At 42.3% G+C, this 25,754-nt stretch overlaps 1 protein-coding gene across 5 annotated transcripts in view; it reads left to right on the top strand.

The window, feature by feature from the left end:
• The window catches only part of NEK10 (NIMA related kinase 10), a 107,988-nt gene that overhangs the window by 63,568 nt on the left and 18,666 nt on the right, over positions 1-25,754 (top strand). For 3 of the 5 annotated variants that reach the window (XM_083705575.1, XM_083705574.1, XM_083705578.1), the window contains exons 26-32: positions 1,172-1,385; positions 2,512-2,695; positions 3,033-3,119; positions 8,834-8,882; positions 9,302-9,339; positions 9,444-9,584; positions 20,055-20,155. In XM_083705575.1, the coding sequence (XP_083561701.1) occupies positions 1,172-1,385; positions 2,512-2,695; positions 3,033-3,119; positions 8,834-8,882; positions 9,302-9,339; positions 9,444-9,584; positions 20,055-20,155 (814 nt within the window). The remainder of the gene's footprint in view (positions 1-1,171; positions 1,386-2,511; positions 2,696-3,032; positions 3,120-8,833; positions 8,883-9,301; positions 9,340-9,443; positions 9,585-20,054; positions 20,156-25,754) is intronic. The other 2 variants (XM_083705577.1, XM_083705576.1) reach the window with 1 other exon arrangement.

The following is a 25,754-nucleotide window of genomic DNA, read 5'->3' as shown; positions in this document are numbered from 1 at the left end:
CACTGAGCCTCTTGGGCTTGCTGATCGGAAGGTCGGTGGTTCGAATCCCTGCGATGGAGTGAGCTCCCGTTGCTCTGTCCAAGCTTCTGCCAACCTAGCGGTTCGAAAGCACGCCAGTAGGTACTGTTGGGTTGGGAAGGTAAATGGCATTTCCATGCACTCTGGCTTATGTCACATTGTTCCAGAAGTGATTTAGTCATGCTGGCCCCATGACTTGGAAAGCTGTCTGTGGACAAATGCTGGCTCCCTTGGCCTGAAAGCGAGATGAACGCCACAACCCCATGGTCACCTTTGACTGGACTTAACCGTCCAGGGGTCCTTTACCTTTAGCTATTGGCACTTGATCAAACTTTGGCTGTTAGCACAAGCAAAGGACCTGATCTTTTCCATGCTGCATTTTTGCTCTTATCTACCTATATGAGCAAGGTTCTCCTGTCTGCCTTTGGCAGAGTTGCTCTGATGTTACAAGGGGGATTTTGTTGTAATGGGAAAAGGGGCCTAAGAAAGAAGCAACAGAAGTTCACAGTAATGAGGGGAAGAGTTGGATGGAAGGTGAGCAAGTATGAAAGAGGAAGGAAATCTGATACAAGCAGAGAGGGTCACATGACTGGGAGTTAGCGAGAAGAGGTCTAAAGTTCATATACTTATTTAAACAGAGCACAGGCTGTAGTATCTGCAGTGATCTTAAGTGGTGGTATTAAAAGAAGCATGTAATCAGCTGATTCCGTTAATATTTACTTACTTGGTGTGACAGTGTAATTTGCTAGCTAGAGATGCCATTTGGGTTATCACAATAATCACTTTGCTGACAATTGACATCGTTCTAACGTAAGATATAAACAGATAGCAACACAGAAGAAGATAGGAATGAGCTTTAAAAGTGCAAAAATGGAAACACGATAGTGGATTTAATTATGAGAGATCATTTTTAAATGAGCCTGGTGATTATTTTTATGGGCATTCCTAAAATGAAAATTATTCCTGAATTCACAGCACAAAAAGAAATCTGTACAAAACAAAGAAATAAGCAACATCCTTAAGAGCTTTACAGCGGCGAATAAACAAAATGTTTATTTAGATTTTTTTAAAAAAAACACAGACTGCAGAATGCACAGGTGACCAAGTCACCATCATAGATTGTTTAAATAATGGATTCCCCCCACCCCAATAGGTGCTTGACCCCGGATGCAGAGAGTCGCCCTGACATTGTTGAGGTCAGTTCCTTGATACCAAATGTGATGATGAAGTATTTAGACGGCTTATCAACCTCCCAGCTTGTCTTGGAGAGGAAACTGGAACGCGAGAGGAGGCGGACCCAGAGATATTTCATGGAGGCCAATCGAAATGCAGTCACATGTCACCACCAGCTTGCTGTATTATCTCAGGTAAGCAAATGCCTTCAATTACATTGTCACATATAATAGAGCGTTATCTGAATGCAAGGGACCGTTGGACCAATCTGCCCAACTGGACGTGCGGAAATACTGTGTATGTAGGAGTGCATTAATGTGGCGCTATGGGTTAAACCACAGAGCCTAGGACTTGCCGATCAGAAGGTTGGCGGTTCAAATCCTCGTGACGGGGTGAGCTCCTGTTGCTCGGTCCCAGCTCTTGCCAACCTAGCAGTTCAAAAGCACATCAAAGTGCAAGTAGATAAATAGGTACTGCTCCGCCAGAAAGGTAAATGGTGTTTTCGTGCACTGCTCTGGTTCGCCAGAAGCGGCTGAGTCATGCTGGCCCCATGACCCGGAAGCTGTACGCTGGCTCCCTTGGCCAATAAAGCGAGATGAGTGCCGCAACCCCAGAGTCGGCCACGACTGGACCTAATGGTCAGGGGTCCCTTTACCTTTACCTAGGAGTGCATTGGCCCGCTCTCATGCTTGTCACTGGTGTGTCGTATAATGTTATCAGGCTTCCAAGCATGCATCCACATATCTAATATGGCTAACTGGCTCTCCAAGCTTGAAGAGAGGAAATACCATGTGTGCAGACACTAAAGTGTTCCCCTCTATTTAACATTGCTCGGGACTGTGAAAGCTTCATTTGCAACTCTAGTTCTCTCTGTTAGTGGGGAGTGTCATTGGCTTAGAACACACAAAGAGCAAATGTTCCTCTACTTAGTTGGATCTAAAGTGCTGAGGCTATTTCTGTGAAAATCCAACAAAAGGAGCTCAAGAAGCATCAAATCAGAAGCAATCTGCTAATGCACATATTTCATATTTGAAATCGATCAAAAAACAACTTAACCTCTCTAAATCAGGTGCTTTTACGCAGCAAGATTATCTGCTGAATTAATTCGCTTACAGATTAAAGTCAGTAATCAAGATCATATAGCGTATCTGAAACCTGTTTTGAGCCAGCCATTTTTGTATACAATTATATGCTAGCAGAGTTTCTAATGGTTCTTAAAAGAAACTGAGGGAAATTTATTGTGTTGTTTGAACACTGTACCCAGGTTGTACTTCTGGAAGCCACACGGTCAAAGGAAACTGTTTCTGTTCTCTTTTGTAGGAACATTATGAGAAATCAAGCCTTAGCAGCAGTAGCAGTGGAGCAGCCAGTTTAAAAAGCGAATTTTCTGAAAATACAGATCTTTTGACTGAAAACTTCCATCTAGCTTCTGGAAAAGATGAAGAGAAAACCTGCGATTTAACCTTGTCGGATGATAACTGCACTTTAGAAAACTCAGAAAAAGGTAGTGATGAATGAGCAAAACGAGCATTTTTAGTACTTCCACCATGCTGGGTTATTTTCGGGTGGTTGTGGTTTTGGTGGGGGGGGGGTGTTGTTGCTCTTATTTTTTATATGTTTATTCTGGGTCTTCTTATTTCTGTGGAAATTGTTCAGTTTGGTAGTGTACTTTTTGATGTTTTGTTTATTGCTTATGACTACTTTTGTTATGTTTGTAGTTATGTCATTTTTTATATGTTGCAAGCCACCTTGAGCACGGCTTTGATTTTGGAAAGGTGATATGCAAATAAAATGATTGACTAGAGTTGGATAGAAAGGTTTGTTTCCGCTTTTATGTACAGATGTCTTCTCAGAATTAGATGATGAACTGGATGTATCAGATAATTCCAGCAGTTCTAGTTCAAGTCCTCTTAAAGAATCAGCGTTTGGTAAGTTCCTTTAAGCAAGAGTTCTAATCACCAACATTTTTCTTATGGATCTGAGCATGTATTGACACAGGTATGTGTGAGTCATAAGTGGAAGTATGTGAATAATAAGCAATAAGACTTGGTTAGCGGAAAGTCATGTAGAAACAATCCCAAGCCTTGGTCTTAGAATCATGTAGATTACCTTGGGCTTCTGAGCCTACGTATTTAATGTTTTTTTTACCCAGATAGGAAGGATAGAAAAAGTGTGTTTCGCTTTTTAAAATGAAAGCTGAAGTTCTGAGGCAGGCAGTGGGTTCAGTGATGGAAGCCAGATTCTATGGTCTGCAATATGATTATAGACTTTCATTTCCGAAAATGTTTCAATTATAAAGAAATAAAGTGATGCAAAGAAAAAAAGAAGAAAAAGGCTAAAAAATGTGTAGAAAGAAACAACATGTGAATATAGACATTATATGAAAAATTTAGGATGATTATGGTCTTGTGGAGTTTCATTCTTTGGTAAAATGTTCACATGAATATAAATGTCAATGAGGAATACTTAAAGCTAACGTTTGTGGGGACCCCCTCCCCACTAATTTCCTTTCAGAATGACATTTTTCAGATGTATTAATATGAATTAATCTCCCCACTCTCTTAGATACAGAAAATATTTATACTTATGGCAATTTAACTGTCCAAATTAGAAATAATAGACTGCCTTTAAAGCCTTCTTCTGTGTCTTTACACCTTTGTATTAATGTTTTAGAAAGCATCAGCTCCCTTTTAGGCAATCAGCTTTCTCTCTTACATCAGGTCTGATCAAGTGGATCTAATACCTGTTGTGGCAGATAAAGTGTTTGCTTATGCACTTTTAATTGCCACATTGATCTATACAGTATAGTGTTGTCGGTGTTGTTGTTTTTTTAAAAAACATTATTTGAATGCCACCTATCTCTTTGCTTGAGACTTCGCTCACATTAACAAAAATAATAAGGTCTAGTCAACATTTCTAGAACTGTAGCGCTGCAGGGCTCAGAAAATAATTATAGAAGAATCACACATTTTAGATTACGTTTTACATGAACGCTGACGTATTGATGGATCCCACTAGGTACTGTATGCTATTGTCTAAGAGTTTGTTGTGGTAGGACTGGGTGATTTTTATGGCCTCCTGTCATTTCCTTCTGTTTTCGGCAATTAAAAAACCTTCCTCCTTTATACTCTCTTGTCAAACTGTCACTTAAGTTTTGTTTAGATTGCAAGTCTGTCCTTTTTTGACTTTTTAAAATAAATATGGTTTTGCTGATTTCCATTATATAACAATTACAAAACTAGGGGGTAAATATGGGTCAGTCTATTTAAGTTTGCCGAAGTCCAACAGGAGTAGATACAAATAACTCTGACGAGTATTATATGGAAACATCTAATGAAACAATCACATATGGATCCCTTTGATAGTTTTTCATAACATACTGCAAGTTTAATGGATAGCAAGCAGTGCAATTTCTGTATTTACCACAGTATCGGCCACACTAATAGCACTAAACTAAATGTTACATGATTAGCCCATAAAAATATGCATTCCTCTTTGCAAGTTTCAATGTGCCTTCTCCTCCTTTGAAATGAAATTTGGGGTTAAGGGATGGGAAAAGGAACACACACAGTCTTATGATGGTCCAATATCCCCACCCCCAAACCAACTTGTGATCACTGTAAGAAAATGTACTTTTTACTTGTAGGTCTACTAGATACTAGATGCTAGATCTAAAACTTGATTTCACACACATCTGACTTCTAGGTCCCGGTGGGCCGGTGGGCAAGTCCCATTCCATCTTGGAAGGGCACAATGTCTGCTGGCATGGTCCAGTATAGATCCAGAAGCATTTTTGTCCCATTTCCAGCCTCTCGTTAATTTCTGACCACTTGGTCTAGGTTACAAAATGGTTCCAGACAAAACTAAATTCGAGCTCAAGTGTAAATAATATGTCTCCCCACCCTGCCTAATTTAATAGTAACTTATTCACATTTTATGGATTATACTCAAGTGCTTGGAACAATTTGTGCCTGCCTCTGGGAGAAGAAAAGTGGGGCTGTTGTTTATTGTTTGTGTTTATGATACGATAAAAGAACTAACGAGTGCAAATAGAACAGTTAAGAATGAAAAAAAATAATGCTTCCCCCTTCTATTTGCCAAGGGAAAGAATTGCTAAATCTAAGTGTCTCTGCTTTGAGTAGTGCAACTCTTGACAATCAACTGTGAAGCTTTCCAGACAATAAATGTTTTAGATACATTTTTCTCTCTCGTTAGCTCGTCTCTCTTTTTCTCAGAGTGTGCTGTGAAATTGTTTTTATTCAATGTGCCCTAGATTACCTTGGAGAGCAGCCAATAGGACACAAATGAGATCAAGCGCCTTGCCCTGAATTCATTAAATAAAACCTGTGAACATGGAGGTGAACTTCTGTTCTCTTGATTCTCTGAAGGTGTTAGTTATCATACTATTGTGATGGTGTATTCTTTCTGGCCGGTCTATCACATCAGAACCTTCTAATTCGCACTGAAGCTAGGTTTTAAAGACAGCTGAGCAAAGTCTATATAATGAGAACAGATCAGAAGAATGTGGACAAAATTATTCATACCAGACTCACTTGTTTTGAAACAACTGAAAACTGATTTATGGGGTTTCAATGTAGTTAAGGGTGTACCCGGTCCCACGCAAGAATATTTGGACTCTGCTTCAAAAGCGTAATTTAAGAGGGCCTGTACAATCCTTGTGTCTCCTCCTGCCCTCGAGTTGTCCTTGGATTCCAACTCCCATCAGCCCCAGAAACAGCAAGTGGTCATGGATGATGGGAGTTCTAGTCCACCAATATCTTCTGTGCCACAGGTTCCCCATCCCTGTTATCCATTCCATATTATGTTTGGCTACCCAGATCTGTGATTAGGTCTCTGCTTAAAACTTAATTTGATTTACTTACCTTGCTGGGTTGCAACTGCTTCTCATTTTGGGATACAGCTTGTCAGTGTTGGTTTTCTGATACTGCTCCAGTTAGGCAAGCCCTTTCACTTGATAAATTTAAGGTACCTTTGCTGATCCTAAGGGACGCGGGTGGTGCTGTGGTCTAAACCACTGAGCCTTGGGTTTGCCAATCGGAAGGTCGGTGGTTCGAATCCCTTTGACAGGGTGAGCTCCCGTTGCTTGGTCCCAGCTCCTGCCAACCTAGCAGTTAGAAAGCACGCCAAAAAGTGCAAGTAGGAAGGTAAACAGCATCTCCGTGCACTGATCTGGTTTCACCAGAAGCAGCTTAGTCATGTTGGCCACATGACCTGGAAAAACTGTGGACAAACATCGGCTCCCTTGGCCAGTGAAGTGAGATGAGCGCCGCAACCCCAGAGACATTTGCGACTGGACTTAACTGTCCTTTACCTTTACCTTTACCTTTACCTTTACCTTTACCTTGCTGATCCTTGTTTGTATCCACTATATTTTGGGAAGGTGTTTGTTCTCTACGCATTTGGACATATATTAAGATACCAAAACATAGTTTTACATGATCGTTCCTTAGATCAAGGAGCAGAGGTCTCCATCTAGGTTTGGATGCCATTTTGAATCAAGATGGGTTGGACTAAAACTTTCACAACTGCACTGCTTCTAAATGCCGGTTTCAAAACTGTAGTGATCTTTTGGTTTATTAGAATTCCCAAGTCACACCAGGCAGGAGGCTGCTAGTTTGTTTTTATTTCTCTGCTATTTTCTGCACCTGGCATTGTATTGGTACCATTTTTCATATAAAGGTTATTCCAATTGCACACTGTAAGAGAAATTGGGAAGTTGTTAGACTTTAAGAATGGTTTGATGATGCTGCAACAACAACTAAATGATGTAGAATGTTGTCCTAATGCAGAGCCAGAATGGTGTAGTGGCTAGAATGTTGGATTGTTGTTGTTGTTTAGTCGTTTAGTCGTGTCTGACTCTTTGTGATCCCATGGACCAGAGCACGCCAGGCACTCATGTCTTCCACTGCCTCCTGCAGTTTGGTCAAACTCATGCTGGTAGCTTCAAGAACACTATCCAACCATCTTGTCCTCTGTCGTCCCCTTCTCCTTGTGCCCTCCATCTTTCCCAACATCAGGGTCTTTTCCAGGGAGTCTTCTTTTCTCATGAGGTGGCCAAAGTATTGGAGCCTCTGCTTCACGATCTGTCCTTCCAGTGAGCACTCAGGGCTGATTTCCTTAAGAATGGATAGGTTGGATCTTCTTGCAGTCCATGGGACTCTCAAGAGTCTCCTCCAGCACCAGAATTCAAAAGCATCAATTCTTCGGCGATCAGCCTTCTTTATGGTCCAGCTCTCACTTCCATACATGTTGGATTAGGACCTGGGAAACAGGGGTCTAATCCCCACTCAGTAATGAAGCTTGGTGGGTGACCTTAGACCACTCACTTAGCCTAACCTACCCCTCAGGGTTGTTGTGCAGTTAAAATGGGATGGGGGAGAACTAAGTACATCACCTTCAACTCCATGCAGGAAATGTTTGATATTAAAGTAATAAATAAATAAATGGAAACCTGGGAGGGGAAATAGGAAATCAGAGGAACTGAGAATTTGTAAGAACTATCTGATAACTGCAGGAGGAGAGCAGGATAGCGCCCTCCAGCTCCACTCATGGATATAACACCTGGATTTCTAATATGAAGGCAGTTCTACCATACATGCATCTGATTGGCTCTTGTGGTTTTGCACATTTTCAACAATGAGATGATAATTCCTGGGTGTTTTCTTTAAGGCCTCCAGGACGTCAAAAGCCTCTTGCAATAGTCTTACAATAAGATGTGTTCGAAGTAACACGCAGAAAATGTCTATTTCTGTTTCCCAAGTTTATCTCCACTTGTGATCCTGTATTTCTTTTCCAAGATGCCTGTTCTATACTTGGCAGTAGCTGCTGCATTTAGAAATCTGAATTTTAATTAATTTTTTGGAAGATTATGGCTGGAAATTCTATAAATTAGCAAAGTTTGCGGCTTTAGTAGAAGACAACAGAATGTTATCATATGGAAATAATGGAGAGAGGTAATACCCAAAGATGATAATTGCTTTAATTGTTTTAAACTAAGAAAGTGGGTACTTGATAAATCGAATGATGGTTATGAAAAGAATCAAAATTTCAAAAAATAATTGATGATATAATAGAGGAGAGGGCATTAACATTATACAGTTACTTTAACATTAATTCTACCAGTGACAAGACAGACACCAAGAGACAGCTCCTTTGGGGACATAAAAAAGAAACAGAATATATTGTGCTATTTGAGTATCAATGTTACAAAAATAATAAACAGATTACAAGAAGTGATTGCTGTGTAAAAATTGCAGTAGACTCTTTAGACACTGACGGAAAGAAATAGGCATTTATTGCCTGAAAAGTCCTTCTGAAAATGTGGGGTAGAAATGCATTTTATAATGAAGGCAATTTAGTAGGTTTGCACACAGCTGTTTTGGCAAGCTAGTAGAATTTTCTTACGGTTCACTAGCCTGATTAAAATGTGATATTTAGAATCTGTGTGAATCATTATGCACTGCATACATATTGGTTCACTTTATTTTTAGAGCTATCTTTTATTACCAGTTTCTTTTAAAAGTTGCTATGATAGGATAAAAATGTTGGGAGACTGAATCTATTTCTGGCATCTGAAAATATTTCCAGCATTAATAATATATCAATTGTGCTTTCATTACAGGTATTATAAAACGAAGCTTCAGCGCTTCTGAAAGACAGACTAACGCAAGGTAAGCTTGCAGTGTAAAATCTTTGGCCAGCTTTAATCTTGAGTTCTCCAAAGCTGTGACTGTACAATACCGCAGAACGTAGAAATGTTCAAAATTAGGAAATATTTTCCAGAATGTGGAAATCACACTGGATGTCCTTACCAGAACTTAAGATTGCATGGGCACCTCTGAAATCTTTGCTTGCAAAGGCCAAAACCATCAAGGTTTGTCATGTATTTTTTTAAAAAAGCTTCACAAAATAACATCCCAGCAAATTTGCTTTTTTGGTGGTTCCACAGGGCAGGTGCCACTACCGAGAAGGCCCTCCTCTCTGTAGCAACTTCTGACCCAGAAACTGACCAGACCCAAAATACCACATTGAGTTTCTAATACAAAGATTGTTGGAAATTTTTTTTATCAATATGCTTTCTGTTTTACAGAGATTATATTGGACTGCCAGGATCCAGACCAAGACCAGGTAATTTCACACCTGCAACGACAATGGAAATATTTCTTGCCGTTTCTGCACTCATTTAAAGTTTGTTATAGTTTCACACGCAGTTTCTTCTTTTATTCCTTCAGCTTTGCTGCCCTTTGATCTGCTTCTGAAAGCTCCTTCGCTCATGTTCAGGGCCCACGTTCAGAAAATAGAGGACTCGTTAGTAACAGGGTGGAAGTCCCATAGCCTACCAGCTGTGATTCTCCGCAATCTGAAAGATCATGGTAGTACTTAATAGTATAAATTTTACACTCAAAGTTATAACAGAACAAAGATTGCTTTCCAGTTTAGAAATAGTGTAGATGTATTCTTGAATAGAAAGAAATACATGGATAAAAAAATCTCAGGAAAGTCAAGTCAAAAGTTCCCCAGAGATCCCTGGAGCTTTACAGCAGCCTTCATCAGGCTGGTGCCTTTCAGATGTTTCCCACTACCACTTCTCCCTGGGTTTTGAGCTTTCTTTCCTGGGTGGTTCCCCAGTTGGTTCCTCCCATGATTCTAACCAATCCATGACTCTGTAGCCCTCTATTCGAAACTCCACGACCGAGTGAGCTCCCATTGCTGTGTCCCAGCTCCTGCCAACCTAGCAGTTTGAAAGCACGCCAGCGCAAGTAGATAAATAGGTACCACTGTGGCGGGAAGGTAAACAGCGTTTTCATGTGCTCTGGTTTCCATTATGGTGTTCTGTTGTGCCAAAAGCGGTTTAGTCATGCTGGCCACATGACCCAGAAAGCTGTCTGTGGTCAAATGCCGGCTCCCTCGGCCTGAAAGCGAGATGAGCTCCGCAACCCCATAGTCACCTTTGACTGGACTTAACCGTCCAGGGGTCCTTTACCTTTACCTACCTAGTCCTCTCTTTCAACAATAAGATCTATTGTGTAGCACCAGTGCTTTTTTCTGGTGGGGGGGGGGGGACTCGCGTACGCATACCCCTAAACATTTTGTGAATCTTTGTACTTTTGTCCATTTACTATATTTATTTCCCCTGATTTGAACTATAAAATGGTGATATTCTTGAGTCAAAAAAGAGAGTATCCCTAAATTTTTTTTTTTTAGAAAAAGAGCACCAGTGTGGTGTAGTGGTTAAGAGCGGTAGTCTCGTAATCTGGAGAACCAGGTTCGAGTCTCTGCTCCTCCACATGCAGCTGCTGGGTGACCTTGGGCCAGTCACACTTCTTTGAAGTCTCTCAGCCCCACTCACCTCACAGAGTGTTTGTTGTCAGGGAGGAATGGAAAGGAGAATGTTAGCCGCATTGAGACTCCTTAAAGGGAGTGAAAGGTGGGATATCAAATCCAAACTCTTCTTCCTCTTCTTCACCGTGCAGCACCTTGGCTGAAAATTACGTACATTTTAACAAGATCCATATTTTAAATGGAACCAGGGTTCAAAGGGCCAGAAACTCTAGATCTGCAACAATGATTTACGTACGAGACAAGATATGAGCAAAGGGCCTGTCAATACTCTCCTCCTCAGTGTGAACAACAGCCAAAGCCTTATTCTGCATGCCAACTGCTAACTCCAAGACTCAGGCAAAATTCTTTTTAACTAACTCCCTCCCAGACTTCTCTAGTTAGAACAGCAGCAGAGATGCTGTCTGGGTGAAATTACCCAACACATGAAACTGCATATAAAGAAAATCTGATGGCTCTTTCTTTCTTTCTTTCTTTCTTTCGGAAAACCATTTTGCGGGGAGTGGCATTATTTTCAGTTGAGAAGCAGCTGGGGTGGGTTTATCTTTCTCCCACTTGCTGCTTTCCCCCTACAGCAGCAGTGGCTCCCCTCATCCCCAACTCCTGGCACTTCTGAAAATTGCCCCTGCGATGCTGCATTGTCACAAAGAATATTATTTTCTCACATGCAATTTTTTGCACCTCATCTTCTAATTGCTGTTAAATAAGGGGAAGACTTACGGTCTTGCTTTTCACACTGAAAGGGGGAAGGCTTAAAGGTCCCATTGCCTGTGTCTTACTATGGGTTTCATGACAAGGAATATGATTTTGAAATATTTCAAAAAAGATGTAGCCTCTGAGAGCTGCTAGTTGGCTCCTTCTACTGTAGCCCTTAAAATAAACCTAGCTTATTGCAATTCTTAACAATACCAGACTGTCTGACCTTTCATAGGTGCTGAAGAACATGTATTTATTTATTTAGGCTATTTGTATCCTGGGTGCAACCCAATAAAATAAAAAAAATGACAACATCTCAGTTCTTTAAAAACAAATACTGCAGAGAAAATACAATAAAACAGGATCAGCAATATCAAACACAGCACCAATGCCCAAGTTTCACCTGGCACCTGGATTTCGGTAGCATGGGTGTCAGCCACATTTGGGGGGCACTGGGGTTGTTGTTGTTGTTTAGTTGAGTTGTGTCCGACTCTTCATGACCCCATGGACCAGAGCACTTCAGGCACTCCTGTCTTCCACTGCCTCCCGCAGTTTGGTCAAACTCATGCTGGTAGCTTCGAGAACACCGTCCAACCATCTCATCCTCTGTCGTCCCCTTCTCCTTGTGCCCTCCATCTTTTCCAACATCAGGGTCTTCTCTTCTCATGAGGTGGCCAAAGTATTGGAGCCTCAGCTTCAGGATCTGTCCTTCCAGTGAGCACTCAGGGCTGATTTCCTTCAAAATGGATAGGTTTGATCTTATTGCAGTCCACGGGACTCTCAAGAGTCTCCTCCAGCACCATAATTCAAAAGCATTAATTCTTTGGTGATCAGCCTTCTTTATGGTCCAGCTCTCACTTCCATGCATCACTACTGGGAAAACCAAAGCTTTAACTATACAGACCTTTGTTGGCAAGGTGATGTCTCTGCTTTTTTACCCAGGATACAAAGATGCTTTTAAAGATGCTGATACTGGGGTACCATGGTGGAAAAGGCCTACCCACACGTTAACACCCAGCGTGCATTTTCCATTGGCAGGTCCTCCCCAGAACATCTCTGCTCACAAGCAGGAAAATATATAGAGAGATGTGCTCACTCATGTATAGTTCCCAAGCCCCTTGGGGCTTTATATGTCATTTGTGGAATCATGAATTCAGACCAGAAACTATTTGGTAGCCAGTGAGAAACTTGAAGGACCAACACCTCATTGTTTTGGTCGGTGACATCACTAACAGATTGAGGCTGAATCCTGACAAGACAGAAGTACAGTTTTTGGGGGACAGGGGACGGGCAGGTGTGGGGGACTGGTTCCGAATGGGGCAACTGTGCCCCTGAGGGAGCAGGTACGCAGTCTGGGAGTCATTTTGGACTCACAGCTGTCCATGGAGGCACAGGTCAATTCTGTGTCCAGGGCAGCTGTCTACCAGCTCCATCTGGTACACAGGCTGAGATTCTACCTGCCCACAGACTGTCTCACCAGAGTGGTGCATGCTCTGGTTATCTCCCGCTTGGACTAATGCAACACACTCTATGTGGGGCTACCTTTGAAGGTGACCCAGAAACTACAACTAATCCAGAATGCGGCAGCTAGACTGGTGACTGGGAGCTAGACTGGTGACTGGGAGCGGCCGCCGAGACCATATAACACCGGTCCTGAGAGACCTGCATTGGCTCCCAGTATGTTTCTGAGAATTTTAAAATTTTAAAAGATGATGCTGTTAAGGTGCTACACTCAATATGCCAGCAAGTTTGGAAAACTCAGCAGTGGCCAGAAGCTTGGAGAAGATCAGTCTACATCCCAATCCCAAAGAAGGGCAGTGCCAAAGAATGCTCCAACTACCGCACAATTGCACTCATTTCACACGCTAGCAAGGTTATGCTTAAAATTCTACAAGGAAGGCTCAAGCAGTATGTGGACCGAGAACTCCCAGAAGTGCAAGCTGGATTTAGAAGAGGCAGAGGAACCAGAGACCAAATTGCAAACAGAGTTCCAGAAAGACATCTACTTCTGCTTCATTGACTATGCAAAAGCCTTTGACTGTGTCGACCACGGCAAACTATGGCAAGTTCTTAAAGAAATGGGAGTGCCTGATCACCTCATCTGTCTCCTGAGAAATCTCTATGTGGGACAAGAAGCTACAGTTAGAACTGGATATGGAACAACTGATTGGTTCAAAATTGGGAAAGGAGTACGACAAGGAATTCATCATGCGAAAGGCTGGGCTGGATGAATCCCTAGCCGGAATTAAGCTTGCCGGAAGAAATATCAACAACCTCAGATATTCAGATGACACAACCTTGATGGCAGAAAGTGAGGAGGAATTAAAGAACCTTTTAATGAGGGTGAAAGAGGAGAGCGCAAAATATGGTCTGAAGCTCAACATCAGAAAAACGAAGATCATGGCCACTGGTCCCATCACCTCCTGGCAAATAGAAGGGGAAGAAATGGAGGCAGTGAGAGATTTTACTTTCTTGAGCTCCATGATCACTGCAGATGGTGACAGCAGCCACGAAATTAAAAGACGCCTGCTTCTTGGGAGAAGGGCAATGACAGGCCTAGACAGCATCTTGAGAAGTAGAGACATCACCTTGCCAACAAAGGTTCGTATAGTTAAAGCTATGGTTTTCCCAGTAGTGATGTATGGAAGTGAGAGCTGGAGCATAAAGAAGGCTGATCGCCGAAGAATTGATGCTTTTGAATTATGGTGCTGGAGGAGGCTCTTGAGAGTCCCATGGACTGCAAGAAGATCAAACCTCTCCATTCTGAAGGAAATCAGCCCTGAGTGCTCACTGGAAGGACAGATTGTGAAGCTGAGGCTCCAGTAGTTTGGCCACCTCATGAGAAAAGAAGACTCCCTGGAGAAGACCCTGATGTTGGGAAAGATGGAGGGCACAAGGAGAAGGGGGCGACAGAGGACGAGATGGTTGGATAGTGTTTTCAAGGTTATCAGCATGAGTTTGACCAAACTGCGGGAGGCAGTGGAGGACAGAGGTGCCTGTCATTCTCTGGTCCATGGGGTCACGAAGAGTCGGACACGACTAAACAACAACAACAAATGTTTCTGAGAACAATTCAAAGTGTTGGTGCTGACTTTTAAAGCCCTAAACGGCCTCGGCCCAGTATACCTGAAGGAGCGTCTCCACCCCTATTGTTCAGCCCGGACACTGAGGTCCAGCTCTGAGGGCCTTCTGGTGGTTCCCTCACAGCGAGACGTGAGGTTACAGGGAACCAGGCAGAGGGCCTGCTTGGTAGTGGCAGCCGCCCTGTGAAATACCCTCCCATCAGATGTCAAGGAAATAAACAGCTATCTGATTTTTAGAAGACATCTGAAGGCAGCCCTGTTTAGGGAAGTTTTTAATGACTGATGTTTTAATGTATTTTTAATCTTTTGTTGGAAGCTGCCCAGAGTGGCTGGGGAATTAATTTTTATAAAATTATTATAATTTTTTTTTTTGCACCAGCTGCAGTTTCTAAGACATCTGCAAGTGCAGCCCTATGTTGAATGCAACCTAGTAAGCCAGGATGGGAGGTTATCAGAGGGTGGGTCACTGTGGACAAGTGTTGTGGTCGTATTAGAGAGCACCCCCAGATTATGTACCTGAAACCCTGTCAAGAGCAAGTCATTCTCATATTTCCAAGATCCAGACACCACCAAGCTGCAGCATCTCTTACCAGGATTCAGTTTCAGTTTATTTGCTCTCATCCAACCCATTATAGCAGCCAGATCCCAGGACAAACTTAGCAAGAAAAGCAGTGATGGAGTTCTAACATAGGAACAGAAGAATGCATGAGAAATTGTTCTTGTGTTTATGCTGCTAATCTCTTAGCTTGCCAGATGGCCTGTTAGCAGATCAGAGCACCTTACTCAAGTTACAAATACCCAAATGCAGAGGACATTATTCTTTTTGCCATAACACAAAAAACTCCTTATTAGTAACCTTCATCCTATTTGGTGAAACAAGGGCTAGTAGATATTTGTTGCATTTATAAGGAGTTCCCTTCTCCTGCCCCACCTAAGAAGATGGGAGACAATACCCTTTCAAAGAGTGATTCAAATGTGATGCATCCAATTAAAATTTGCAGATATTTGTGCATTGTTGATGCTCACGGGGACACCATAAGACATAGGGAATAAATATGACCTTAATATATGCAATAATTAGAACCTTTTCGTATTTTGCTTGCTAGATCCTACTTTTGTTTGTCAGCCCGTATATTACAACTGGACCAAATGGTCAGGGGTCCCTTTACCTTTACCTATATTTTGCTTCATCAATGAATGCTTCATAGTTTATTATTTAACTATTTTTGATTATCAACAGGTTGAACAAGCAATATTCTTTCACTGATTCTTAGAGCTTGGATTAATATTTTCCCTTGAGTGGTGCTCAGTTATGATGACATTTTTAATTTAAGTGGCCAGTGCCTATTCTGTTTATCTGTGCATTGTTAAATTCTCAATACTTCTACCGTCTGCTATTTGTATTGTGTGCTTTGCTGAATTGCTTAGCAGAAATAGTTTGCTTGGGTAAGTGAATTAATTGTTGTCCAAGCTGCACAATACCTGATCTTGATCTGAAATCATATTGAAAGACATTACAAAGGAGTTTCGGCTAGCAATGGCAGTACCGTTCTTCAGGGATATTGAAGGGAATGTTCATCTTTTCAAGAATAGTATTAGCAGCAGTATCTTTCTGCACAATCAGTGCCCAAAAGGGAAGGAAATATTGGGATCGGTCAAGTGTAAAGCTCTGCCAAGCCCCACAAAATGCCTCTTTTAAGCTTTGTCACACAATAATGCCATAAGTATTGTTGGTACAGTGACTGGACTTTGACAAAGGCATGATGCTTAGATTACGTTTGATTCTTACCTTTTCCCCCCCTCAGAAACCTGCAAGCCTCTTTTTATTTATTATGACTTTTTAGTTGATAAAATAGTTCAAAACCTGCCCATTTTAATTTGGGTTGGGCTGGGTCTTTCCGAGCCTTTTTCTTTATTTAATAGAATTCTGGGGATAGGTTTGAGTTTTCCCCAAGAATTTGCCAAAGCTTAGAAAAACTCATATAATCACCTCAGTTTCTCCCCTCTCTCTCTGTCCCCTTTGCCAGCACACCAGGAAGAAGAGTCAAGACAACCAAGTGTGGATAAATAGGTTATATTTATTAAATAAATAAATGCCGAATAAAAAAGAGGGAAGGGAGCGGGGGAGGAGCAAGCTTAAATAGCCTGTCACCACCTCTTCCCGTTGGGCGAAATCACCCATCAGGCCATAACATTCTCCCCTAGGGAGATGCCACCTTTCCTCTTCTAGAGGAGGAGGGGTGTGGCAAATTTGTCCCCTCCAGAAATGGTGGGAATGGCACTCTCATTCCTATAAGCTGCTGGGTGCGGGGAGAGCAGAGACAGTATCAAGGAGTCTTGCAAAAAACAACGGTTCTCCCTAGGTTTTCAGCAGGGCAGGTTTCTTTTTATTATTTATTATTATTATTTTTTAATTAGGTTTTAAACAAAAAACAATTACAACAAACTAAGAAAAATATACACAAAACAATATCAAATCCATAAAATGGGATTCTCCAAATCCTGTGACTCCTCCCCACACCAGTTCCTTAAATTCTTTTCAACTGCATATCATTTCTACTCCAAATTCCCCCCTCCCAAATATCCTGTACTATCTCTAAATTTCTTGTCATCTTGATTTCTGAGTTTTCCAGTTAGTTTTGCCATTTCAGCATAGTCCATTAAATTGGTTGCCAATCTTTTTTGGTCAGGACTGCTTCCTCTTTCCATCTTTGGACTAACAATATCTGGGCGGCTGTCGTAGCATACATAAACAATTCTTTCTGGTCTTTTGGGATCTCCGCTCCTACAATACCTAATAGAAAGGCTTCTGGTTTTTTAACAAAGGTTATTCTGAACATATTTTTCATTTCATTATAGATCATTTCCCAATTTTTTAAAAGCATCTTGCATTCCCACCACATATGATAAAACGTAGCCTCTGTTTCTTTACATTTCCAACACTTATTAGCAGTGAAGGTTTCTGAGTATGTTCAAACTCTCAATTGCTAGAAACGGTGTATTTGGTGGTTGTTGGTTTAACTCCTTCTGGGAAATGAGTTAGGAGGGAAAAAATGATATATTTCCCATAATCAACAGTGCAGAATGCAAGTGTGCTCAGATGTCTTTATGCCAGGCTTTTTTTTTAGAGGCCTTGGCGTAACTTTGGGAACTTTGAGGTTTTCTCCGCTCTCACATTAGGTTGCTGGATTGGTGCTCAAGCAATAGTTTCAGTGACTCTTTTTACGGAATGATTCAAGCGTTTTCATTTTCATCTACATTCCCTTTCTTACTTAACATCATCAGTGACAACTTATTTGATACATTATGCATGGAATATAAGTGAAGGATCCTAAGTTTTTCAAAGGAATATTCTTAGCCTCACTTCAAAGAAGCATCATCTTCATAAAGACCTTATTGTGCCATCGCTTTTGACCCAGTTGCTATCATTATCATGCTGGCTTCAGTTCTGACTTGTAGGCAGAAGGGCACATGCTTTCCCCACTCAGTATTTAAGTTGCCTTATACTGCCCTCTTAGCAATAATGCTCTGATTCCACGCCAAGAAGAAGAAGAGTTTGGACTCGATATCCTGCCTTTCACTCCCCTTAAGGAGTATCAAAGCAGCTAACAATCTCCTTTCCCTTCCTCCTCCACAACAAACACTCTGTGAGGTGAGTGAGGCTGAGGGAATTCACAGAAGTGTGACTAGCCCAAGGTCACCCAGCAGCTGCATGTGGAGGAGTGGGGAAGCGAACCCGGTTCACCAGATTACGAGTCCACCGCTCTTAACCACTACAACATGCTGGCTCCATGCTGCCAAGAGACAGAGATTCCCAAAATTCTTAAATGATGATAATGATGATGATGATTAGACCATGATCAGTTCAAAGGTGCTCTCCCAATCACAGGGTCAGCCTGCCCATGAGTCAGGGTGAGGCAGTGTCAGGCTTCAGGGAATCAGCTCCCCCCACCCCATGGCAGCGGATGAGCAGAACAAAGGAAAATGAGTCTTCTTACCAGTTAGAAACTTTAATAATCATAGCTAGAGAACAAAGAACCCATCTCCTAGGAATGACGGTGCTCCCAGTTAAGGACCACCCCTTCTTCCATCCCTATTAATCTACGCCACTCCTTCATTTTGTAATCTGAGCTTGTATCCTCTGTTCTTTCTGTTGTGACACTTTCTGCGCTCTCCCTGACTTTGGAGAAGGGGCGGGGGGTGTTGAATGCTGTCCAGAGACTGTGAATCTGTTAACCCTATCTCTCCCAGAGTTTCTTCTTCTTCTAGCTGCTCCCCATCCAGTATTTCCCAGCTTCTGCCTTCTGAACTATGTCCCTCTGCAAACCACTGTTCCAAATCTATACTTCTCCTTCTGCTCCTGGGAAGATATCAGGAGCAGGGGGAGGGGGAGGCTCCCACCATTGCTCCTCAGTGCAGCCCTCCTCAGCACGGTCCCTGACAGGCAGCTGTTTCAAGTGGAAGATGTCCAAAAGGTGGCACCCCTCCACTACCTAAATCTCATGACTTCTCACGGAGCGAACAAGATCTCACTGGAAGCTGCCACCGCTGCTCAGTACAGTTAAGGAAGGCTTGTGGGGCAGCGTGGCACCAGCAGGGTAGGTTGCACATTTCGGCTTTGCCTCAAGCAAAGAAACGGGACGCCCAGTCCCTGCCAGTCACAAACACCATTTTTTGGGCTTGTCAGCTTTTCAACGACATATTTCCACCAGCGGGTCTTAAATGCAAAAGTACGTTCCAGCTTATGTAAAATCCTGATATTGCAGAGGGTTGAACTAGATGATGCTTGTGTCCCTTCCAGCTCTGCTAATCTATGATTCTAGAATTCAGCATGATGGTTTAGCGATAATATTTTTCTACCCTTATTTAAATGTGTGAATTAATGTTTCGCTGCTAGCAGATTTACATTCTGTCATGTGGAGGTGGTATTGCATCTAAACATGCAAAAAAGATGAGAGAAAACCACGTCGTAGTAATGTAACTGTGTCACGAAAGTAAGAATTAGGGACCTCGTCTCCTGACAGGTTCTAATTTTAAATATCAGTGTGTGTGCAGGGGGGAAAAGGACTGGTGCTAACTTGATATATGTGGACCTACACAGTAGACACCATACCTTTTTAAGGAAGTTGTATTTTAAATCCCGTGCAGGAATTGTTATTCGAGTAGACTAGTACACTAACTGTCCTCAAACAACAAGCTATTTATAAGCTTTGCAGCATATATTCCATGGTACTGAGCCAGAAAACAAAAATGGGAAGATTAAAATGTACTCTTTTTATGCAACACTGTGAATAAAGTTGAATTGCTTTCATGGATTTTTTCATCTACTTGCAAAGCACACATAAAACGATATTGCCATACAGATTTCAAAGATTGTCGTCCCCCTTGCATGCTGAAAATCTGTGCAAAAATGGTGATTTGACAAACTTTATGGAACCGGCGTCAATTTTTAGTGCATTTTTTTGCCCTGCTTATGGTGATTACTTATTCCTCTTTCCTATTGGGAAAACGTCAGAAATGCTTTGTTTTTCGAATTCCTGATATAAAGTTAAATTTCCGTATCGTAAGGTGGGGAGAAAGCATTTGATTCACTGGCCAACTGCAAAATCCAAATGCTTTCCTCCCTTTCTTTCCTCCCTCCCCGGCTTCCACTTCTGCATATGAGGGAGACACTGAGGCCAGCAAATGGGTTCTCACTGCTGATTGTAGCATTATCATCTGCAGCATCTGCAGGCATTGCTGTGTCACAACGGAAGGTGCGTCAGATCAGCGACCCTATTCAACAGATTCTAATTCAGCTGCATAAGATTATCTACATCACTCAGGTACGTTTTGATTATGTTGTTCTAGTGCAAGCCATCGTCCCTGTTTTTATCGCTCTGTCTGCGCAGCACAGTCGTTTTCTTGCTCCTAAGCAGCGCTTGAGATGTGTGAGAGGAAGGTAGGAATGGAATCTAACTCCATTCTTTGATTTTCCCGAATTGCATCCAAATCTTGCATTCTCGCCCCCAAAATAGAATCCAAAGAACACTGGCAGAGGGGGAGGCTATCACTGAAAAGAGTTGGGGGGGGGGAGGGAAATCCCTGTATAAAAAGGAGCAAAGTCTCCTCTAATGCTTCGGTAATTTGATCTCTGTTCCTGAGAACAATTCCCTATCCAGTTCTGGTATTCCTTCAGCAGATCATTCTGTACTTAAGCTTCTTATATACAGTCTTACCTTGGTTGTCGAACACCCTAGAACTCGTACGTTTTGGCTCCCAAACCCAGAAGTGATTGTTCCGGTTTGTGAACGTTCTTTTGGAGCCCGAAGGTCCGACGGGGCTTCTGCGGCTTCTGATTGGCTGCACAAGCTTCCTGCAGCCAACCAGAAGCCGCAATTTGGTTTTCGAACGTTTTGGAAGCCGAACAGATTTCCGGAACGGATCCTGTTTGACTATCAAGGTACGACTGCACATGCTTTGGTTCAGAGATGTTTAGAGCTGCTCTACAGCTTTTCTCCAGTAGCTGCAAGCACACAACCTCTTTCTTACATCCAGCCAAGCAAGAGTCCCTGGATATTTAGTTCGTTTATTTAAAATATTTTTAGTGCAGAAGTCCCCTTGCGGCAGCTTATAGAACAAAACCCACTACAGTCACAAACCTCAACATAGTTAATAAAAGCCAGCAGTAGTACAGTAGTATAAACACCAACTAGGCCCAAAATTACAAAAAAGATAGTGCAGAACAACATGCAGAAACCACAAGCAATTCCATAAAGAAGTTAACTGCCACAAGTCCTGGCGTGTGTTTCCAACATACACACAAAGCTGTCTTATACGGAGGCAGGCTATCTAGCCCTGTATTGTCTGCACTGACTGACACCAGCTCTCCAGGATTTCAGACAAGGGTCTCACTTACACCTTCCTGAAGCTGGTGGGGATCAAACCTGGGACCTTTTGCATGGAAAGAAAAGACATCTGAAGGCAGCCCTATTTAGGGAAGTTTTAATGTTTGATGTTTTATTGCGTTTTTAATGTTCTGTTGGGAGCCACCCAGAGTGGCTGGGGCAACTCACTCATATGGGCGACAAACAAATAATAATAATAAATTATTATCATTATCATCATCATTATGCATAGCATGTGCTCTACCACTGAGCTGCAGTGCTTTCCTTCGCAGGTGGCATTCCAAGCTACTGTAGTTTTCTTCCTTATAACACAATCTCAGTGTTTAAACAAGACTTTATGGGTAGCCTTGGGCTGTACAGGAGCAATACAAGAACGGTTAGCTATGCCATTTTGAGTTGGCAAATCAGTTTCATTTCAGCCATGTCAAAAGAAACATAAAACAGCGTTTAAATTAACTGTCATAATTCCCTCTAGATCGTAAACAGGACTCAAGTGGTCCTGTCTGAAAAGGTTTTGGAATCATAATCCACATCTGGGAACACATTCTAGCCCTGCTGATGTCAAAAGCAGTAGTTTGAGGTGGTCCCACTCCCCCAAGTTGTGTATGCATAAGCCTAAACTGATAGATTAGTTGAAGAGAAGATAGAATGAGGCTAGCCTTTCAGCTGTGCTCCAGTCACAGTGGAGGCTGGTCCATTGGGATGGATGGGCCACCTGTGGAAATGTTCAGGGTGGCAGGAGAGGATATATTGTTTATTAATATCCTTCCTAACTTGTGCTAGCAAGTTCCTTAATGTAGCAGAGTTACATTCCCCTTTTTACATGCAGAGCAGATAGCTGGTTGCAGGTCCGTGTGAGCCTCTCACTATTATACAATTCAGTGTGTCTCAGATTGAATTGTACGTTCCTGGCAAATTCCCTTGAATCCCTCTTAAAAGAATAAACATGCCACAATCTTATTCAAAGATGATAAAAGAAGTTTACTCACATCAGTTCATAGTTGGATCCCTGAAGGCAGATTACAAATATGTACATGTGGATCTATCCCATATGGGGGAATAATCCCAGTGCTTCTGCTAGCTGAGAGCTAGCAGAACAGTCCTAGCTAAAAGCTGGTCAAACGAAGAAGGAAGTCAAAAAGAAGAGTGCTGCGTGACTTGTTCTTTTGTTACCTGGACAGGTAAGGTCATGCCCACCTTTTGTCACATGCAAAGGAAGGATGCTCCAGCCAGGAGGAACAGGAAGTTTCGACTGGCTGGACCAAACATTCCCTCGCATGTCTTCTCTAGCATTACAATGAATGTTGTACTCGACTGCTTCTCATGAATCACATCCCACACCAACTTTAGTCTGCTCTCAGCCAGCCCCCACCTGCCTGCCTTCTCACAACCAGGTAGTGGTTGGGGGGGGGGGAAGACTGCCTCTCATTGGCCCTGACTTCACTTACTCTTGGTTTCCTCAAATTGCTGAAAGCCTCTTTTCTCAAGCTTCATCTACATTCTAGTATGTTGTCCTCACTGACTCTGCTCATTTGTTAGGGAGCAAGGCTCATTTGACACAGCAGCTCTTCTAAGTAAATAAATAGACGTTGGATTGTGCTGTAAACATTCTGTAAGGGTAAAGGGACCCTGCCCATTAGGTCCAGTCGTGGACAACTCTGGGGTTGCGGCGCTCATCTTGCTTTATTGGCCATGGGAGCCGGCGTACAGCTTCCGGGTCATGTGCCCAGCATGACTAAGCTGCTTCTGGCGAACCAGAGCAGCACACGGAAATGCTGTTTACCTTCCTGCCGGAGCGGTACCTATTTATCTACTTGCACTTTGACGTGCTTTCAAACTGCTAGGTTGGCAGGAGCAGGGACCGAGCAACGGGAGCTTACCCCGTTGCAGGGATTCGAACTGCTGACCTTCTGATCAGCAAGCCCTAGGCTCTGTGGTTCAGACCACAGCACCACCCACATCCCTAAATGTTCTGTATGCATGGTCAATTGTGTATTTAGATCATCCGTCTGAATTTACCAGCGCCCTAGTGCAGCTCCTAACCACGCCTCCAGCTCCTTTCTCCTCCTTCATTATCTTGGGCCTCTCACTCAACCACCTTTCCTTTACGCCTTTGTGGCCATCCTGTTATTCACCCTTCTTGATGTTTCTTTTGTTTGTGACCTCTCAGTTGCTAGGGCAGTCTTATCACACGTTGTAAGATTTCTTACTTCCCCTGTTTGAATCTTAGACCTATTGCTTTATCAAGTTTTACCAACTTCCCTCTTTTGAATGGATGAATCCCACCCCCCTCCAGAGCAGAAATCATGCTGCAAAGCTGAGTTAAGACAGCCAGAGCTTTCCTGGAATATATTCCTTAGCTACGTCATTAATATTCCTTCTTACTAATCATCTCCTAATTGAAATAGAACCAAGCCCTGTTATAGGTGCAATAGTATTGTACCTGGACTACAACACAGTGTGTGAAGCAACTCTCTTGGTTTAACAACGTGGTCCGTGCAAGGGGGCATTTGCCATTCTTAAGTTACCTACTTGCAAGGTTGCAGATTAGTACCACCCAAAAGGAGTGGCTCCACTTTAAGGCTAAAGGATGGAAGGTTTTGGAATTTATCCAAAGGCTTGAGGGGGGGAACCCCCTCAATATTATATATAGAAAAGGTAATATTCCTTACTGAGGTTAATTTTCTACTACAAGGAAAATAAATCTACTTTCATCCACAGTCTGAACCATAAAGTCAAATGTGATTTATTTATTTACTTACAAAAATTACTACCTTAGATTAGACTCTAGATTCGATAGTATAGCACAGGGTACTGCTTTTCACCAATGTGGTTATTGCTTTGTGATTAAGTTGGAATCTACTGTTAGTAAATGTGTTTCTAAGAGGTTAGCATCCACTTCGGAAGAGGAGGATTAGGATGAGAAGTTTATATAAAAATCTGTACATTTTCACAATTTCTGCTTGTAATGCTAAGCTGAAAATTTCCCCAGTCGACTCTTTAAGATTGGAAAAACAAACCCATCACTGTCCACAGGGCACAGGTGATTCTGCCCCATTCCTCCATACCATCAAGCTCCTTCCTTCCTGTATGTTTCCTCATTTTCCCTAGCTTTTTGAAGTACCCCCCTCCCCCTTTTTATGTAGGTGCAGAACAACAGGCAGGGACATTATTTAATTTGATGAAAATACTTTTTTAAAAAAACAAAACCACATTTTTTCTGGTTGTGTTGCATGAGAAAAGAAGTTGATGTGAACAAATTGGAAGTGTATGGAAAACACACACACACACACACACACACACACACACACTTACATTAACACTAAAGTAAGAAACTAATTATTTTCACTTGCTTTCCAGAGCTCTTCTGCACTAAAAGATGATGATGATGATAATCTGTGTATTTATTGTAGGGTGTCCTATTGTAGGCTTGGGGGCCTGCATAGGATTTATTAGAATTCTGAGATAGGCATGGTGCAAATTGACACAGAGCAGTCTTGATTCCAGATTAGTTAATCCATAACTCTTATCTCTGGCTCTGCCCATCATCGACTCACCACCAGCTTGCGGCCCCCACACATTACCTCAAAGGGTAAACTGTGGCCCTCAACAGACAAAAGGTTGATTACCTCTACTATAAAGGATTCATTAGAGGACCCAGAGTTTTTCTATCATTCTGACCTTATTATGTGATGTTTACATGACAGCAATACTTGGGCATTTCCCTCAAGCACACTTTTCCCCCCCTAATACGCTATCAAGCCTTAAGTGGACTTGCCTACGCCTTCTGACTAAAAGAACTAATTTACCTAAGCATTCCACTGGATGTTCATTAATTCTTGGCTGTCTTTAAAATAGGAGCGCAAAAACACAGCTCACTGACCATCCCTGGAGCCTTCAACTGCCCCCTCTCCTCCTTTTCTATATAGCCCTTTAAAACACATAGGATGTTTATTTAAAGCTATCAACTGCAGATCTCCTTTAACAAGCAGAAGCTGAAGTTCATAAGGGGAGAGCTCTCATTGTTAGTTCTGGGCTTCCAGCAGCCGTTCCCATCCCGTTTCCATGGCAACAGGTTTCATTCCGATCGGAGAGGGGGGGAAAACCATGTAAGCTTTTTTTAAAAAATGATTATGTAAACCTCTTACCTTATTTCCACTCATCTGACAGCTGAGTCCCTGAAAACAGATTTAGGAATGAAAAGCCACAAAGACAACTTTGCTCCATTTCCTTAGCAGGGACCAACCAGCCTCTCGGGCCCTTGGTTTGCTGCCACGGAGATGTGCAGGAAACCTCCTTCCCCACAGTTTGATTTCTGGCTGGCAAATAATCCTTAAGTGACAGACAAATCTAGGCAGCCTCTAGTCCAAGCCAAAACGTAGCAATATGTGTTTTGTTCTATCAACTGTGTGCAGTGACTTCAGCTGCCGTAAGTGTTTACTTTCCAGCAGCAGCGATTCTGGAACCCAAGTCTGCCTGGAAGCCGCTGCCCCCCTCCATCCATCTTTGCGTGCGGGTCTAAGTTAACTCAGTTGCA

The sequence above is a fragment of the Podarcis gaigeae genome (genome assembly GCF_964106915.1).
Source record: "Podarcis gaigeae genome assembly, chromosome: 12".
NCBI lineage: Eukaryota > Metazoa > Chordata > Lepidosauria > Squamata > Lacertidae > Podarcis > Podarcis gaigeae.
This window is presented reverse-complemented; position numbering and strand designations above follow the sequence as displayed.